The following is a 20,809-nucleotide window of genomic DNA, read 5'->3' as shown; positions in this document are numbered from 1 at the left end:
GCTAGCCTAAAAAACCACCAAAACGAAGATCCAGAAGCAGGTTTGGAAGAGGAAAACTCATAGGGCTTCAATATTAGGGAACCAGCATTGATGAAGGAATCTTCTTAAGCAAATTTATGCTTAGAACTACCAATGATATAAACTGTTCAAAAAAGCCATGACTCAGCCTTATTGAAGAAAAACTGCAGTAACAATACCTAATTTATGTTTTAAGTGATCTCTATTTTGGTAATCATGAGTTGATATAGTGTGTACAATTATAGACTATAGATAAATAGCCTCTTTGGACTAACTTAATTACTTTAATTTGATTAAAGAGTTTTTCTATCTGAGCTCACACTTCAGAATATTTATTAGCTAGTTGAAAATAGCATCACCTCAGCATCTAATCTGCAGAATGCAGATTCTTTTGCTTGATGCAACAGTCCATACCTCCTTGAGCTGTTAACAGCACAGCAAAAGGCACACACTGTCAATTATCCTGAAGTGCCTTTATCTCATCTTATTTTGGTTATCTTTCATAACATGCAATCCACAAAAGTGTTGTCTTAGAAGCCTAAATCCTACAAGTAAATGCCAAATTAGGAAATAAATACCTCCATTTCTCAGGTACAGAAATAATGACTTAATAAATGATAATATCAACAATTTTCAGTGACAGAGAAATTACAGGAAATATTCAGCAGGGTTCAGTATGCCATTGTGGTCTCTACATGCTTAGATTTGGTTCTCCTCCTGAAAGCATTTATAAAGAGATAAACAGGCAGCACCAAGGCACACTGTGACTCCCTGCTAATTCACAGGGCGAGGATGATGGTTTAATGCAGGTGAGCTTTTGACCAGACTCTTGTTTCAGGCTCTGCAAAATTCCACAGTGGAGCCATTTCTGAGAATCTTGAAGGTTGCCCTACAACCAATTAAGTTATCACATTCAGCACTGCCTAAGTTGTTATCCTTCACCTTTCCAAACATTAAAAATGCAAATTAAATATACGTTATATTAGCTGAATAAAACATGAAGATCTCTTGCTCTTTTACAATAATGCAAAGTAAAGAGCAAAAAAGTGAATCAAGCAATAAACTTGGTGTTGCCTCTCCCGTGTTCAGAGTTTTAGTTGGAGAAAATAGATTTAATTTGCAGATATAACTATTGAAAACATCTTGAACATTAAAAAATAAAATAAAATAAAATAAAATAAAATAAAATAAAATAAAATAAAATAAAATAAAATAAAATAAAATAAAATAAAATAAAATAAAATAAAATAAAATAAAATAAAATAAAATAAAATAAAATAAAAATCAGAGGTCAGATTATAATCAGTACCAATCAATATAATAGTTTTATGAGGCAGAGATACAGTGCAGATACACTTATAAAAATAGAAATAAAATAAAAATAATAATAATAAAAAAAAAAAGCCAAGATTTCGCTAGGAACAAAGTGACAATCACCCCCTTTGGCCTACTGTACATATTGTGCTCCTAATCTATATGGCCACAGCCTTAGATCGATAGCGAGGAGGCCTACAACAAGGAGCCAAGAACCATGTACACTTTCTAAATTTAGTCAAGACCAGAGTACAGCATACAGAGAGACAGACTTAGTTCAGTTTCCAAGAGGCATCTTGGAAACAAGAAAAGTAAACCGCATAAAACAGACAACTTAAGTTTACACCTAATTGTGCTTTTACATTATTCTGTGGTGACAGACTAGGTATGAAACCTTATGATTACATTTAAGTCACATCTGGAGATATGGTGAAACAGTTTAAGAAATAATCAGATTGCAGACTTTGAGCGCTAAGAGAGCTGACAGACAGAGATAAACATTTCAGAATTTACTTTCATCCCATACAATCTCGGAATCGTATTTAACTTTTCCAAAACTTCTGATATTTCCAAAACTACAGTCTATTCCATCTCAATATATATTCCAGCTGCCAGATGTAATGACTCTGCAAGACAGATACATCTGCCAAGTAATTTTTATGCAAGGTAAAGCTTTAGGGAACATCTATTTGAAATGCTCAAGTTGCTGCTACAGTGATAGGTTTAAAATGAAGAGCTTATTGTTGCATTTTAAGATGACATCACGTATGTTCTTGTAACTACTAGAATTTTATCACACATTAATATGCCCTATATGTACCCATACACTTCTCTATCCAAGACAATTCTATTGTTTGAAGTTATTTGTTGTTGGGTTTCTTTGTTTGTTTTAATAATTACAATACTCTTTTCTGTTTATGTATTGCTATGTTTAAACACCAAGAGTTTATACAGATTGCTAATTTAAAGAAATATTTTCTAATTCTTGTTATTGACTTAAAAATGTAAGCACACAAATACACACACACATATCACATCACATCCTCATGAGAAATAGTTTTCAATCTCTATTAACAGAGTTTGAGTCCTTGGCATAAAGTGGGGGTGGAGGAGAGAGATCTCAGGTTTGTCAGTCAAACGAGACTTAAATTACTGAACTCATGACCAGCATGTATTTCACCCTTTTCTACAGGTTTACTTCAAGTTTCAGAAGAACCAAATACATCACCATATTCCAGAACTTGGAATGACCCCACTGGCTCTTGCTTGATAACTATTTACAATTAAAAATCCGGCTTAAGTTTTTCTGTGTACAACACAATTGCTACCTTCGAGAGACTGCAATCCTTTTTTTCCCCTCAAATTCCCTATAGAAACATAAAGAAGTAACACAATCTTTATGTTCACAACAGTGTTTCTTCTGTTTATCAGTGGTCTTTACATAGTGCAGATCCCTATGGAAGAAAGAATCTTTCCCAGTACCAACCAGTGATCCTTAATATCTTCAGTGACACTGACAGTGGGAACAAGTGCAATCTCACTAAGTTTGTGGATGACACCAAGCTGAGTGGTGCAGTCAACACAGCAGAGGAATGGGATGCCACCTATAGAGACCTAGACAAGCTCTAGCAATAGACCCAGGTGACCTCATGAGGTCAACCAAAACCAAGGTCCTGGATCTGGGTCACAGCAACTCCCACTATCAATACAAGCTGGGGTTGTGACAGTACAATGGAAAATGGTTTCAAACTAGAAGAGAAGAGGTTTAAACTGAATATAAGAAAAAAAAAGCTTTTATGATAATGAGGGCACTGGAACAGGTTGCCTAGTGGTGGTAAACATCTTGTCCCTGGAGACACTCAAGGTTAGTCTGGATGGGGCTTTGTGTAACCTGATCTATCTGTAAACGGGTTCATTGCAGAGAAGCTGGACTAGATGACCTTTAAAGGTCCCTAGGTTCCTTCTAACTCAAATGATTTTATGATTCTAAGATACTTATTTATCGCTACACTCTCTTGACTTAATCAAAAAGTCATTTAAAACTCTTCAAATAACATGCGTACACTCCAATACTTCCTAAAGCTTTCCAACCCTACCAAATCTGACCATTAATATGTGTATAAAGACATTTCTCCTTTGAAATCAAAATGTAAATAGCCAGTGCACCTCAAGAAATGCACTAACTTATAAATCTGGATAAAATGATAATTTTCTATATAGGAGAATATTCTTTCATTCCATAACCTGCAGCTGAATAGTAAGTAAAGATCTCCTGCGGCACAGGAGACCTCACCAAAAACTTCATTCAAAAAGCTTTGTTTCTAGCAAGAAGCCTTTTTATGTAAGAGTGACAATTTTTGCTAAGAATCATGTGCTCCTTCCTAAATGGCAACATATAACCATAAAAGTACAAAATCAGAGGAGGTTAAAGGGAAGGAAAACTTCTAGCCACCTGTATTGTTCTACAATCAATAAACACATGTACTTTTCTTTGTTCCCCTTCTGCATCTTCCAGAAAGCATTACAAAAGTCATCATGAACTTCTTACATTTGCCCTTTGTATATTCTTATCAAGATCTAACATCCCTTTCTATATTTTATCAAAATCTAGCATTGACAATGCTAGTTTTAAACACAGTGTATGTTTAAACATAGGATACTAAGTTTGAGTAGAAAGGCACAAGCAAATCTTTAAATGCTACTTTCACATTTTTCTTTATGCATCTTTTCCCTACTTTCCTGTATGTCAGTGGCACAGTTCAGCTTGTCAATTTGTGCAAAATAAAATTTTTTCTAAAATAATATGATGGCAATTATTGTCCATTTCATTTACTACATTGCTTCAGATTTTTGGTGGTTGGTTGATTGGCATACCTTAAATTACCCATATTTCATCTACTCTAATAGGATTGAATCCTGCTTGTATTGTGAAGGTAAGCTGACTTGAATTCCAGAAAGAATTCCAGTCAAGCAGCTATCACCAGCTATCGTGCAGCAAGCAAAACACATAAAATAACACAGTAAAATGATAGTTTATTTTTACTCCATTTCATTTCTATTATTTTCTGAATTAATTTTGAATAAAATCACTAAGAAAGACACATTGTTGAGTGCATGCATACTTTACATGCAATATCTTCCAACTTGCTACTGTACACATAATCTCACTAACATTTTCAGAAATACCTGAGGAGCCTGCTGCTTCCAAGTATGAGTAACCGTGCTGATTTTCAGAGGTAATGCAAGCGCTAAATTGTGACTCTTTCATAACATTAGAGAAATCTATTTACTCTTGTTTTAGATGACTGTATGTTCATGTTATAAAACCTGGCTACACAAGAAAAGACACTGTCAAATAGACAATGAACAGCCAGAAATAAACAATAATAGCCAGAAATAAACAAGATAAAAAAATAAAGGTCACTCCGAAAGTAACACCTCCCATCTGTTTCCATGAAAATTAAGCAGATACAAAGAACACTATAAACGTGTTTGATAGAGCAAATTCTCAGCAAGAAAACTCTGGTTTTCAGCAGCCACTACTGATACTTAACCATTTTTGCCAGCACTGAACAAGAACCTGCATACCATACCCATAAGAATTTGAACCAACAGAAGTGACCCAGAATTGCTGTAGCCGCTGCTGAAACTCACCACCCACTGCCTCACTGTGCTCACATCTACTGTTTGATCTTCATAAATAATCAGCAAGCATTCAATTCTATTTCCATACCACCACCATTTATCTCTGATGTCATGGGCCAACATAATAAGATAGGAGCCATTGTAGCATCTTCCTTTCTTGCAGCAGGTCATGAAACAATGAAACATATACAGGAATTGTCTCACTGTAACATGAAGCACAGTTCACTGGAGCTTTGTGATGACTGAGCTCAGTATATTACAGCATACTACAGCCCTTTTGTCATAAGATACAGTATGAAAAGCAAAACTTTTACAGACTTCTACATATTTAACTGCTTTTTCTGGCCTCACAATCAGGGAAATTCATTCTGATTTAAGACTCTTTTCCACAAGTCAGAGGGGCATGACTGTGACAAAATCAGAGGACAGGCACATTTCAACTTCAAGCAATACCAGAGGAACTACAGCCATATGGGGAAGTCAAAGGTGTCAAGTTTCTGATGAAAATATTCCCCTAAAATAAACAAAATGAAGACTGGATTTTAAGGAGGAAGAACAGTTTCTGAAAGGCTAATGATCACAAACACTAACTTTGCAGTGACAGATTGTTCATATGAGTATTAAAATCCCACAGAGATATCCTTTCAAAAAAAGATAGCATGAAATGTTGTGGTTCCCTGATATGATTACTGTTTTAATAAAATACTGCCTAGTTTCCAAGTCTGTCTTTGTAACTGCTCTGATAATTTTTCATACATTGATATGGAGTCAAAATTAGTTGGTACTGGAAAATATAAAGAAGCTGAGAGAGAACTTAACTAAAATATAATTAATTTTCTCATCTAAGTGAATGACCTTCATAATTCACTTTAGGCTTCACCTCCAGAGTGTCATGGCTCATTTCCTCATTATCAGAATTAGATTTTAAAACACTCCTGTCCTCCATAGAGTTCATTTTTCCTCTGATTATGTATATATAGAAGAGTATGCTTAAAATAATTTGTATCACACAAATAGCCAGATGTCTCTGACACAAAACAGAATACAGTCTGTGCTCTAAGAGCTATCAAAAGATAGAAGAAAACGAGTAAAAAGAACAGAAAGGAGGGATTTAAGGGGAGACTAATTATACAAATAATTAACTAAATTAATTACATTGACTTTTAGATCAACACAAATATAGACATACAAATTAAATACTTATCTGCATGCAGCTAGGAACATATTTCTACCTGAACTGTCAGAGGAAATAAATATTCTGACTTTTACTTAACTCAGAGAACTTGGGAAGAGCAACAAGAAAAAGGAGATTACCTGCACAAAGCGGAAAATAACTGAATACAACAGTTGATAGCTCAGCAGTTGCCACCATATACTGCTAGGCCTGACTGCAAACATGCGTTTCTGTTTGGACAGTGATGATTGACTGCTCAAGTGATTTTGGTGGACAACACTTCATGAAAAGACAAGGAGAAAATCTGGATAGGGTGTCCATTACTTATGTATGGAGATTGTTTTAAGGGAGCACTAATAGCATAGGGTGGAAGCTAAATAATTGGCATCTGGGAAGATGAAGCACCTCTCATTTGCTTTGTTTCTATAGTTCTATTTGTTGAAATACTCCAAACAGCTTCAGGTACAGTGGCTTTAAACTTTTAAATGTGCAACAAATATTATTTAATCACATCACAATTTGTATAGCTCTCTTAAAAGTGAACTACTAGCAGCATTAACACGGCAGATTGAAGCACAGTTTTTATCATATGAAAACATACATTGAGAACTTGTGAACTGCCAGTGGAAATATACATACTGCAAAACCAGAAATGATGCAATCTCAATTTAAATAGTGAGTATGAGAATATCAGCCTATCTAGCTACTCCCATGGTAACGTGAGAAAATTCTTTCTGCACTCCAGTATCAAAGGCCACCACACTCGGACAGTTATTTATTCATTTATTTGATTCACCTTTTTAAAAAAAGGTTAATAATCTGCTTATAGATACGTGCTTTTAAAGTAGAAGTCTGGGGAGGAAGTTCTTTCATGTCCATTTAAATTGCCATCTGTCATTTGAAAGGGGAAGCTCTCTGATAGAATGTTTAAAATCTACTTTAAAGATTAATGTTGAGCCAAACTTTGGCAACTAGCAACAGCCAATGTCATCATATTTAGTGAAACACTCTTGCTGTTTTAAAGTCAAGAGAAAGCAGGAAAAAAAAGGAGACAGCAAAAAGGTAATGGGGTAGGCAAAATGAGCTTCTAAATGCTAGTCCTTGTTTTGTTGCATGGTCTGCAGAAATACCTCTAGCTATATTGATCAGTCTGAATGCTGTAATGTGGCTGAGTTTAACAGTGGGAAGCAGCTGGGCATCCTGGTCATCTGAACCAAACTGGTTTCCGTGGAAACACCAGTATTGCTTGTTTAAACCACAACAAATACATACAGCCATCATAAACACTGTGTTTAGTGAATTACAGATATTCTGTAAGACAACTTGAATAACAATAACTACAGATGCCAGAAATTTGCCCTAGTCCACACTATACAAAGATTTTTCTTATTTTTATTTTTAATCAAAAGTTTCCCCCTCCCTTTTCCTCAGCTATTCAGAAAGCATCCTTTGGAATTGTTTGGTTGTTTGTTTTTGTTTTTTTTTTTCAGCTGCACTAATATCTCTGGTTTAAACTTGATTTCTATCTAAAAAGTTTCAGATTTGCCATCTATGAATGCAAAGGACTGCTAAGGTTTGTACCTCTTTCCTGAAACTTTGGTTACCACATTGCATAAGCTACTCTGGAAATCCATTTTAGATGGAATGAATGATTCTATTTACTTACTATTGTATACATTTATTTGTGTGGGGGGTGGTGGGGGCATCTATCTCCAAGGCTAGCACAACTTCCAACTGCCAGAATTAGCTTTCAGCCTAGAAGCAAGAACAATGGAAGTTGTATTGCAATTAAAGAAAACATTACTATTGCAAGAATTCAGAATTAGGAAATTCTGCAGCCCAAAACTCAAAGGCTGTAAAGCTGTAGAACTCACACAGTTACTGTAAGTGCTGAACCAGTATGATGCCTTACTTAAAATAAATCTGATCCTCTTTTACAGTTTGCAGTATGCTCTTGGTAAATTACCTCCAGGCAAAGGAAGGTCACAATAGCTTTGAAACTATTGCTGAAGATGTGTTAAAAACGTGTCCTGCTCCTCCTAAGAGAAGTCTCTATAACATGTCCCGTTCTAGCTCAATCAGGGCTCCCTCTTCTCCCTGATCTCCAATGCAACCCATCTTCCAACCACCACAATGTTATCCCAAGAGATGTAAAACCTGCTATTTTCTTAAGCTGCCAACACTTGGAGTCCCTGTGACATATTTCCATAAAGTGGAGATCTTACTGATTTTGCAACACTAGGAGAACTAACATGAGAGCAAAGGCTGTGGAAGAGAGTACAATCACTTCGGAACTAGGCAGTGCCATCACTGCTACTACACAGTACAAATGCATAGGAGGTAGGAAATTCAAGAGAATTACACCATATTTTTTGAAGTACTGAAGTAATGATGATAGATGCAATTTGCAATTGCCAGCATTTCCAATAGTTCCTGATTTACAATGGAATTTTATATTGCCACTGTAATGCTTCTACTCCTATTTTCACTAAACATTTTAGAGCTCAAACTCTAGCTGAAAATGATTTTTCCCCTTCACTATTCATAGTATTATTTTACATCAAAATCCATTTTATTGGGAAGAAAGTGAGCCTGAAATAAAATGGAAGGTCAATGAAGAAGTGCAAAGCTGCAAAGGTTTAATCTCAAGCTGAACACGTATTGGTTAATAAACAGCACTAGAAAGAGTAAGGAATGTGAAGAAGTGACACAAAGCAACAGAAAATTTAGCAGTTTGTGACATCTGAGAATTTACACAGGTTTCTGTAGCAATCAAAAAAAAAACCAAGAACAACAACAAAAAGCCACCAGGAAAGAACAATCTTATTACATTCACCTAGTCCCAAAGGCCAGAGCAGATGTATCCATAAGGCTGTAATTTCTGACCATAAAACTTTGCTTGAATAAAATCCTGCATGTGACCTTCATACATATTGCTGCCCTAAAAACCTCTGTTATTCTACAGCTGAACACCATTTAGTTATGACTCACTGCCTTATTTACTGCACTGATCTCAATAAGCTTTCAAAAGCCATTATGAAGGCTTGAGTTGGTGTCTGTAAGCATACTCTGGTGACTAACCTGAATGACAAAAAGGTTCATTTAAAAAAAAGTAAAACCTATACGTGATTCCAATAGGAAAACTTGTCAAACAAAGTGGACTTCAAACAGCATCAGCAAATTCTATCATTTGTTTTATGTTACCTACAGAAGGTTGCATTGGATCATTATATTGGACCATTTAATATAGGTAAAACAATATATTGTCAAGAAAAGTAAAACAAGCAGGAAAAATAGTAGAATAAAAATTTTCAGTACCAAACACAAACAAAAGGCAAAGGCCATGAGATTTAAAAACTGGCATTGGATCTCTGAGGACCTTGCATACGTGCTTGCACATGGGTTCTGTCAAACTCCAACAGCCCTCAAAAGGCTGTGGATGCCTCCAGCACTGCATTCACGTCACAACTCTTATGTACACATTGGAATGGCAGCATAGGGACTGCAGGAACTGTGCTGTCCAAGAAGGCAGATCAGCACAAGCCAAAGTGTTAGCACTGGTTCAAGCTACCAAAGACTCTACTTGCCCTTTGTGAAATTTAAGATAAGAATTAAGGTAGACAATGATGCCTTCATTACAAAAAATGCTTTCCCCCCAGATATGAATAGACCCGTATTGCAGAAATACAACTGGAAAAGAGAAGGCAAGGGAGACAAGAGAGTCATTTGCAGTGTACTGAGACCTAGTGATATATCCAGCAAAGTAACTCAACTGAGAACCCCTACAAAACTGCATATTTCACATGAGCCCTTCAGTAGCCATATGATCATATTATTAATGACAAGTTAAGAACTGCAGGTAGAAGCAGGCCTTGAATCATAACATTTAGGCTTCAACTATTAGCATACAGAAGTAAGCACAAGAGTAATAAAACTAAGATTTATGAAAAAGCAGTAATTTTCTCACAAATGAGAGAAGTGATGTATTTATTTTCACAAAAATACCATGTAAAAGCTAAAAAGTAAACAGCAAAACAACCCAGTTTATTAAAAAGAAACATATGAGCATACCACCTTCCAAAAATAATTCCAGTTTAAGTAAATTGTCGAATGCTTATCCCACTCCCATTTAAATGCTGCTGTAAATTCAAGTCTTACAAGAAGGGAAGTCTATAGTATTACACTACATATTTTATGGCTGCCACTAGTATGGATCGTAATTCCCTGTTTCATAGTGCTTACTGTATTAACTCGGTGTCATGCAATAACTAACTATCACTACTTCCCCCAATGCACAGAGAAAACAGTAGTTCCTGCTTTCCCAGTGTTGGCAAAACATAAAAAAGTCAGACACAATATTCTTCCTTTCTTGCTCATGCCAGCACACAAACATTTTGAGACCTTACCTGAAAAAAGTACATTATAAATGTTGTGAACAGTTTTGTAGTGAAGAAAAAAAAAGGAGGAAAGAAAATGCTGAGCTACGTCTATAGGTACATATAAATTTCAGCAGCTGGATGGTAGCTACCCTAATCTGGCCTGGGGTACGCCATCTACTTGCCTCATGGCCACACTGCTCAGCAAACCCATGCTCATCCTGCTGCAGCTCCACGTGATGGCAAGGCAACTCTCTGACCCTCAACCTGACTGCTCTGGTTTTACTTTCCCCCCACACAGTAATCCTCTCTCTCCTGAACGCATCCTGATGAAGCATCTATACTGCCCTATAATGCTAACATGTCAGCTGAAGTCACGCTATAAAATCACACACATCTCACTCATTGTTGCTCCTTTCTGACACAGCATAAACCAAAGGGAGGAAAATTTCCCTAACTTAAAGAAAATCAATTTCATCTCCTATGTCTGTACTCTATTACATGTCTATAAATCATCCCTGAGGGCACTTCAAGTGACATTATGGGGCATGTCATTCACTACTCTTCTGGGATAAAACCAGTCAGCTTTGCCATATAGTTTTATTGGTCCAATCAGAACTATTAATGAGATGCCCTGAGGTACAATCAGAAGACATTTCAGGGCACCATAATAATTTATACAAACAGATTCATTGAGAACAGTCAGTAAGTACTGTGCTCCAGCCAGTCCCATCAAATTAATTATCTTTACATCCAAGAGTCAATACAAATTATCTGAGGGTTCTGTTAACTTTGTTCGGAAGTCCCTTGCTAATGTTGCTAATAAAAATTAATAAAAGACAGAAATAAAACATGTGGTCCACAGGTGGATCATTATTAAAAATACATTTGTAAATATCTTCTCTGAAAATTAAGTCTCATTTTATCAATTCTTTACTCATGACATCCTGGTTTTTGAAAATCAAAATCAGAGCCAAGTTCATAAGAACTTTCCCTAGTCACTAGAAATGGTATATTTTAGACAATTTTAGGTGAATTGTAAGTTTTTGGCCTTTAATGATTTAAATGATCAATTTGCCAAAAAACCTTTTTTAGTTTCAGAATGTTCTTTGTAGTTTCAACACGATGATAAACAAATTCAAAGACACAAAAATAGTTATTATGAGTTCGAAAAAAGCAAATTTCAGTCAGTTTAGACAATTTAATTTTTTTATGCTAGGCTGTATTAGTTAGAAAAGTACACAATGCCTTCTACTGATATCAGCATTTCAGTACTGTTGTGCTGCTGAAGGAAAAGTTATGAGTTTATGCCAGGAATCTTTGCCTCATTCTGTTACTTTTTACACACTGAATAAGTCTGAGCATTTAGGTGTTTATGGCATTGCCAAGCATAAAACTACTCATATAAGACCTGTGCCTCTTTGCTTACAGACTGGTCTCATTCATCCTGCTCTTCTCACCCCACAGTCACCACCAAGGGTATAACGTATGACATACGTGGTAATATTACAGAGATCCTCTCCCCTACTATTAATGTTTGTAAGAAATCCATTAAGAACAGGATGCAGGTGATATAAGGATGAGGAAAAAAGTGAGAAAGAAGAAACCTAATGTAAAGTAATTGAAACGTTACTGTACAATTTATGTTTATATTCAATTTCAACTAATTAAAAGCAAATATTAACTGTACAACAATAGACCAATAAAAAAATTTCCACAGATAAACGCATGCCAAAGATGAAACTGTTGTTCTTCAGTAAAATTGTATAAGGCTTTGCTGGCCAAGTAGCTGACAAAAAGCAGTTTTTACTACCAAACACTTTTTTGAACTCAGCGATATCATGAAGACCTCTTTCCCTTGACACATGATATTTAAACTTTTATCAAATCAACTCCATTCATATTTCAGGTACTGACTATATTATTTTAAAAATGACAAATGTAATTGTTGTGAAAGAAAAAAAAAGTCATTAAATATTGAAGCATAAGGTCATCAACTCATTTAACTCATTTGACATGCTTTAATTTTCTAACCAATCCTTTTTAAGTACGAATTAAATATTTTTCTTAAAACTCAGTTCTATAAAATAATTAGCAACTCCTGATATAGTAAATCATTTACTATCAGCATTAATTGGTGTTAATCAAAAACCATCACTTCATATTATTTACCCTGTACCAACTGGGAAAAAAAGCTTAAATACTAACAATAAAGACATTGTCTAAAAAGATTTATCTCACTTTGCTATTTCCCTGCCCTCCAGATTCTACACCTAATAGCTTTTATGTCTATCTTTTTAGATCAAAATAGATTGAACTGATCCAGATTGAATTAATTTCAGTCACAGCCTTAAAAAACCCATATTGTAATGTTTCTTGCTATACTCATTTATCCGCTGCATGCACAATTTAAACTAAACCAAAAATTCCTGCAATTTCATAAATTTTCTATTGACAAAAAAAAAATTTAAGTATCAGGTGCCCTTCTATTAACGCTACATTGTCAAAAGCCCATTGAAAACAAAGAGCTATTTAGCTTCTAACTTCTCAGGTACTGCAGCACCTGCTTGAAAATCAGCTACATAAATCTTAAGTTCTCTGTGAACTGTCAGTCTAAAGTGGTCTATAATGATTTAGAAATCCATCAAGATTATTTTTTTTTCTTTTTAACTCAAGTTTAATAATATACCTACAATAAACATATACTCTACAACTCAGAAAGAGATTATCTTTGCTAGAATGGCAAAGACATACAAACACTTAGGAATTCAAATCCATGCATCTAACAACTTTGTATATCTGTCTATCCAGACATTTGCTCAGTCACACCAGCTCAGAGGGATTTCAAATACTGAATTGTGCTATCATCTAACTGCTATCGCAAGAGCCCAAAGCAGCGTCCTCATCTCTTGTGCAGTAACTGGGAAACTGAAAAGGACGAAGTGAGTACAAAATCATGTTGGACACAGGTGACTCTCTGAGCAATCAGATTATCTCTAATCCCTCCTATAAAACAGGTAACTTTTTCAATCGAATTTGCTAAAAGGTTAGACATACAGCAACCTATATTATCCAACTAAGTAACCTGGTATTCTCATGAAATGAAACTGAGAAATAGTACTAGACAACAACTCCAAAACAGCCTGAAAAAAAAATGAAGATGTAGACTTACTGATGTACCATTTTTCAATAGCCTTTACAGCACAACAGATGTAAACGGAAGTTTACAGCCTGAAGTCACTAGACCAGCACAAACCACAAATTCAAAACCAAAGGCAGTCTTTGATATTCTATGGAAAAAGAAGCCAAAAAAGTTGCATCCTACCTTCTTGAACTGCCTGAAATGGATTGTTGCCATCCACAAATGTCACTGAACACGTGATTTTCTCTGTTTGTAAGATTTCGTCATTCTGGTTGAGATCAGCAACTGCCATTCGAAAAACTTCCTCATCTTTTTTAGCAGATTCATCAAAAATCGCCCCTGGGAAATAAAGAAAAAGAACAAAGAAAAAAAAATAATAATGAGGTTGCACATTTCACTTACATTTCAAAGCATTAATCATAACCACTCAAGTCATATTTTATGCTGTAACTTCACCCCTTTGCTCACCCCTGATGAGCAGTTATCAAAACACAGAACCCAGAAGCTACATAGAATATAAAGATTTTCTGCATTCTGATGTAATTTAGGGCGGAAATTGAAGAGAAGCCTTTACTCCAGCTAGAAATAGTGGGGATCCTTGTCTAGACAAAGTAAATCATCTGTAGAGAAATACGGCCTAGAAATGAGAACTAATTACCTTTCCAAAAGGGAGGTTTAATACACAGAATAAACAAAATGGGCTAAGTTATCAGTTGCACATTATATTTAGTGATCATTAAAAGAAAAATAAAAAAAGAAATGAAGTTCAAATGAGGCAAGAATAGGTCTAAAATTGTAGCAGCACTGGGAACATGAGTTAGAACTTACAGCAGCAATCAATAGATAGGTCAGCAGCTGATAAACTATTTCAGATCTAATTCCTATCAGATTTGTAAAAGAACCACTCCAGCTAACCATCTGTCAGTAAATTAAGTTGAATTGGTTAATTAAAGTTATTCCTCCCTACATGAACATGACAGAAAGTGACTGTTCTGCCCCATCCCCAAAATCTTCAAGCAGAGCATCCTCAATAGGAAACCATTAAATACAGAAGTTGGCGGCATAAGGCTTCCAAAGCTTGCACAGCCAGTTCTTCACATATTTCAAAAAAGAACAACCAGGATAGAGGGTGCCATTTTTTGCTTTCTCTAATCTCTGTTACTTTTAGCATCAGTAAGTTTCTATTGTTTTACATTTATTACTTATATTAACTATCTAAGCAGAGATGGCTCAAATCATAGTATGACAGACCTATGAAGAACGTTTTATTGTTTAAAGCCTCAAATCGTGTCTGTGAAGTATTCAAGCACCTCTAAGTCTTTCATTTCTGTAGACCAAAGAGACACTGAAAGGATGCTTCAAAATTCAAAAATTTGAAAATTATATCTATCTATATATTTTTTTTTGAAATTTCTTAACTTTTCAGGCCTATTTATTCTTAAGCACCCACTGTCAACACAAAACTGAACTAAGACAGTGTATGCAATGAGACAGCCAAAGGGTACATATAATACTGATTACTCATGATCTCAAGAAAAAAAAAAATAAAAATCTGCAGTGGTGTGGGACAAGATTGATTTACAGGCAATGGCTACTTCAAGAGAAGTTAATTTCATATGCATTATTTATCATATATTTTCCACTGACCTCCAACACTCATCTCCCTGCCAGCACCACTCATTCTACACATGAGCATCTCTTCATACAGTCTGACTGCTTTGACTCAAACATTTTCCTCCTGAAGCTGCTGCCATCTGGAACAGCTGTTCTTTACCTCTCCACCTCATTCACCTGTCATCTCTGTGCAAATCTCAGTTGAAAAGATTCATTTTCTCCCTTGATTCTATTTCTTTTTTTTTTTTCTTTTTTCTTTCTTTCTCTCTCTCTTTTTTTTTTTTTTTTTTAAATTTAGCTCCATAAAGCAAAGCCTCACAGCTGAGAAAACACTTAGTATGCAAGATGCCACAAACTATAGCTTCTCCAAGAAGATGATTTTTGTATCCAAGTAAAATTTAAAGGTACAGGAAATCTACCTACTGAAATATCCTAGAGCATATTTCTGCTTATAATTTCAGAAAAGAGTGCTTGTTCTTTTGACCAAAATTACTTGTGCTTGTATGTTTGGTTTTGATGGGTTTTTTGTGTGTGTGTGTTTTTTTGTTTTCCGTAGGTATATTGGGGGACTGTTTTCATTTTTTTTCCTGTTGTTTTTTTTTTTTTGTTTGTTTGTTTGCTTTTGTGAAGGGAGCATATACCTATACTGACGATTACTACATAATGTAGTCATGTTTACTGCTAATAAACATTAAAAGGAAAAATTTTACATGGTTATTAAGTAATTAATTCCACAACAAATGCCACAATTAAAGGAAGTGAACATGCACCTATTGAATGCACACAGGGCAGTTGTTGACTCCACTGCAAACACCATGGCTAAACCCTTTCCAGCTAACTCTGTAGAGGACAGATTCTTATTCTACAGCTGAGAAATGTTGCCTTAGGCCTGGCTTTGTCCCCACAAATCAGGTAACTTACTGGGCAGTGGATACAGAGAAATCCAAGTTATCCAGAGTTTCTTCTGCAAGAGCCATCACAAAAATCCCTCTCAGCATCATAGCCCTGTCACTGGTTAGCAGAGAACTGCTCCCAAAACAGCGCTGTCACCAGTGCTGCAGCAAGTTTCTCAGAATCCTAATTCCTTTCAGACGTGGCTGCCCCAATAAACTATGTTTTTCTCTCATTTCTCAGCCTGAAGAACATCCTACCTCTAATAGCATCTGAACACATATAAAGCATAGGGTTTGATTAAACTCCATGCAGCATTCACAAATTATATTCTTCATCGTTACAGTACAACTGTTCCAGTTTTGCACTGCCTGTTGTAAGCAACATTTATGGCTCCATTTACCAGACACTACCTGAACAACACTGCTTCTGACATATTAAACCAGCTACATTACAGAAGTCAGACATTATACATGTGTTAGTGTATATCTTCATAGGTAAAACAAATGTATATAAAAGGACTGTAAAAAAGCATTACAGTAATAATTTCTGATTGAGCAACCTAGACCAGATTCCTTCAGAAATTGAGGTTTTACCCATCAGAGGATCTAATTTAATTATACAAAAATCCTTTTGAGATAGACTAAAGACAACACTGTTCCTTTCAGGAGATGTCACTGCACAGCACCACGTGCATTCAGCTTCAACTGTTAGAACAATTTTTATTTCATAATTGGTTCTCCAAGTTTGTTTAATTTTTCTTTTCAGATAAAACTAGAACACACAAAGCAGCATCTGAAGCTTTTTCAAATTGTTCCTGTTCTTATAAATACGCTTGTTGATCCAAATGTTTCTTTCAACTGTTCGTCTACGCAACAATCAATATTATGCAATTTGTTAATTGTTGTTAGCTTTTCAAAAGAAAACTAATTTGAATGAAAACATACAGACATTTTTGGTTTGCACAAACATTGCTGAAATACAATCTATTTCCTGTGGCTTCAGGAGTTCTACTATGGTTAAGAGAAGAGAGATTTCTGATATGAATTGGGTCTCTCAGGGTTTTTCTAGATAGCACTAACTGCAGCGCTAAACTTCTTTGCTTGATGAGGCTCGACATCATGCTGAAGTTTGGAACCTTATTCTTCCAAATACATTTTTTTTTTTAGCCAGCTCAAACAAAATTAAAGGAACTGAAGTATATCACACTTCAAAATGACTTTTACATGTTTTCTGCTTTCCTCACATAAAGCTCCAAAATGACAAAAATGGAATGAAACCACTTGTTTAAACTGTATTTTCAAAATGAACCCTTTCAGCTATGGGGGAAGGGAGGGGAAAGGGTATGTTTCAGGAAGTAACGAACAGCTGAAGAAACATAGCTAAATTATTTCTCCAGATACTGTGTCAAAATTGGTCTCTAGAACACCATATAAAAGTACAATTTGGCAAAGGAAATAGTCTTCAAAATGATACAAAATTAGATGCTGTTCCCTTTTCTACCCCTCATTGTGTACCTCAACTAAAACAGTTCTCATACTAAACATGCCATTTCTAACTATACTCAAGGAGTATTCCTATGCTTGCATCAGGAGCCAAAATGTTGACACAGCAATTATTTAACACCGGTTTCCTCCCCACCCTGTTTTATTAGCATGTCGTTACTTTCAGCTTTATTTCAGAATCTGGATGAAGGCAGCACGAATGCAATTATCTAGCAGCTTTTAAAAATAAAAAACCTCAGCACATCAATAAAGTTCTGTAGCTTAGCAGAAAATTCTTAGTGTTTAACCATCTCACTCACACCCTACAACGTCACCAGAAATCTGTCAATTGCAATGAACCTAGATGAAATCACGCACATACTTGCTACGTTCACTAAGTACTAATGACATTGTTAGGAGGGCATTCCAAAGATCACTTGTCCTACTGACCTCAATATACAAAAATATAATCTAACTTACATGCTATTGATCATTTCTTGTGAAATTTCCTTAGTCTACTAGAAACAGCTCAGGAAACACAAAAATGGGACAAAAATTCATCATGGCTGTAAGCACGAAATGTAAAGAGATTTAAACTTTGTCCCTGCTTCCATTGGCTAAGCAAAGAAGTAGTTAACTCCTTGCAGTGCTTTCAAGTATCATCCATGTATCTTATCTATGATGATATGACATTAATCTCACAAAATTAAATACTTCATTTCAAAAATAAGGGGGAGTATATGGATTAAATGCCATTGCAAAGATAAGTCAGAGTTCATTTTCAGCATGTAAGCTTAATCTTCACTTTTTAATGTTACCCATACACACCTCATTAGCAAAAGCTATATATACTTAGCTCAGTAATACACTAGTTCAGAAGTCCAGGAATGCTTGGAGAGAAAATGAATATTGCATTCTTATTCTAAATGAGAAAACTAATGCAGCTGTTGGAAGGATAATGGTCATGTTGTTAACACTCAAAACTGGAAGCCAGGAATTTGGCTTTCTCAGTGACAATCCTCATATGAGATTTCCTGCAGAAATGTGAGCAAGTTGCCTTAAGTCTCACTCCCACCATGTGAAATTAGTTTCTGAGTACTTAAATCAATGGGGCTGATCCTGAGATACTGCGTAGGATAAAATCCTGTGTTATCATGAGACAACAGGAATGTTCAATGATTGGGAAAATTTGTATAAAATCCATTCATTTTAAATCACAACAGCAAATTCCTGGCTAAACCACAGACTGTCGTACCTGATCAGGTGAATATATACAAGCTGAATTGGAAAGATAATTATATAATGGAGCCATTGTCAACAAAAACAAGAGATGCCTGACATATCTGAGAATCTCACTGCTCTCATTGTAGGAATTTTAGAAGGTCATAAGCAGATATTTACCTTTGCCTTTGTAATTCCCATTATTACAGCATACACTGTGTACTAATGCAGCTGAACACTAAGTTTTATTCCTGAAGCATTCAGAGCTGCTGCAAGATTCTCTGTTGACTTACAAGCACTCACATGCAACACAACCATGCAATCAAGTCTTGAATCAGTAAATGAAGGGAAAACATCAGCATGCTTTACTTTTCTCTTCTATGACAATTAATGGACGGGCCACTTGCTGGATAAGAAACTGAGTGGATGGTTGCACTCAGAGAATTGTAGTCAACAGCTTGATGCCCAAGTTGAGACCAGTGATGAGTGGCATTCCTTAGGGATCAGTGTTGGGACCAGTGTTATTTACCATCTTTGTAGGCAATACAGACCTTCAGCAAGTTTGCAGATGACACCAGGCTGAGTGGAGCAGATGACATGACAGAGGAAAGAGATACCAGAGGGACCTGGACAGACTTGAGAAGTGGCCCATATCAACCTCATGAAGTTCAACGACTCCAAGTGGAAGGTCCTGGACCTGGGTTAAGACAATCCCAAGCGCAGATACAGGTTGGACAGATAATGGTTTCAGAACAGCCCTGAGGAGGAGGACTTGGGAGTGTCAATTAATGAAAGCTTCAACATGAGCAGGCAATGTGCACTCACAGCCCAGAAGGCCAACTGTACCCTGGGTTGCATCAAGAGAAGCATGACCAGCAGGTCAAAGGAAATGATTCTACCCCTCCACTCTGCTCATATGAGAACCCACATGTAATACTGCATCCAGTTTTGGGGCCCCCAGCAAAAGAAAAACATCAAGCTGTTGGAGGAGATCCAGAGGAGGGCCACAAAGATGATCTGAAGACTGGAGCACCTTCCCAACAACGATAGGCTAAGAGAGCTGGGGCTTTTCAGCCTGGAGAAGAGAGTGATCCAGGGGGACGTAATAGCAGCCTTCCATTACCTGAAGGGGGCCTATAGGAAAGCTGGGGAGGGACTTTCTACAAGGCCATATAGCAACAGGATGAGGGAAAATAGCTCTATACTGGAAGAAGGTAGAATTAGACTAGAGATTACAAATAAATTCTTTTCTGTGGTGATGAGACACTGGTACAGGTTGCCCAGCAAGGCTGTGGATGCTCCCTCTCTGAAAACGTTCAAAGTCAGGTTGGATGGGGTCTCTCTTGCAGGCAAATAACTTCAAACAAATAACAGGATTAAAAATAAAAAATAAAAAAAAAAAAAAGAAAGAAAGAAAGAAAAAAAAGATCAGAGCTATGTGATTGCTTCACTGTAAGACTGGGATAGGAAAAAAGAGCCCTTCTTCATCAGAAGAATGCAGATTCTTCTGTGTTTATCAGAGAACTTCTGATAAACTTCTGATATTCCTCTTCCTTCTCACTTTCTTTTCCTCTCCTATTAGTCTACTACACAGTTCTGGAAGTATTAAGGTTCTTTGTCAAGTTGACAAATAAAATCAAGCTTTTTAATGTTACAAGCTTTTCTGAATTAATTTACATATAGTGAGAGACAATGCCTCAGGTATTGTACATCACACCTACTAATTACAAAGCAATAAAGTCTTTCTAGAAAAGCAGAAACAGAAGCTTGAGGGTATAAAATTCACTGTCTTTTCCTTTTCTATCACAAAACTTAGTTTTAACATGATTAGCAGCAATCAATTCATTTGGCTGCAATAGGTGCTGGAGTTCTGTTGTGTTCTCAGGAAATTTTGAGATGTATTACTCTTGCAATTTCAGTGATTAAGCAC

The 20,809-nt window shown here is 36.0% G+C and overlaps 1 protein-coding gene across 6 annotated transcripts in view; it reads right to left on the bottom strand.

Annotated features, from left to right (window-relative positions):
• The window catches only part of GRID2 (glutamate ionotropic receptor delta type subunit 2), a 640,155-nt gene that overhangs the window by 490,115 nt on the left and 129,231 nt on the right, over positions 1–20,809 (bottom strand). For all 6 annotated transcript variants that reach the window (XR_014945306.1, XR_014945307.1, XM_015861346.3 and 3 more), the window contains exon 2: positions 13,853–14,008. Coding sequence is in view for 4 of the 6 variants with exons in the window: in XM_015861346.3 (XP_015716832.1) it covers positions 13,853–14,008 (156 nt within the window). In the remaining 2 variants the exon portion in view is untranslated. The remainder of the gene's footprint in view (positions 1–13,852; positions 14,009–20,809) is intronic.

The sequence above is a fragment of the Coturnix japonica genome, chromosome 4, assembly GCF_054131305.1.
Source record: "Coturnix japonica strain WE chromosome 4, WE-NBRP24, whole genome shotgun sequence".
NCBI classification, from domain to species: Eukaryota; Metazoa; Chordata; class Aves; order Galliformes; family Phasianidae; genus Coturnix; species Coturnix japonica.
Note: the sequence above shows the minus strand (reverse complement) of the source record. Positions and strands in the feature narration are given on the sequence as shown.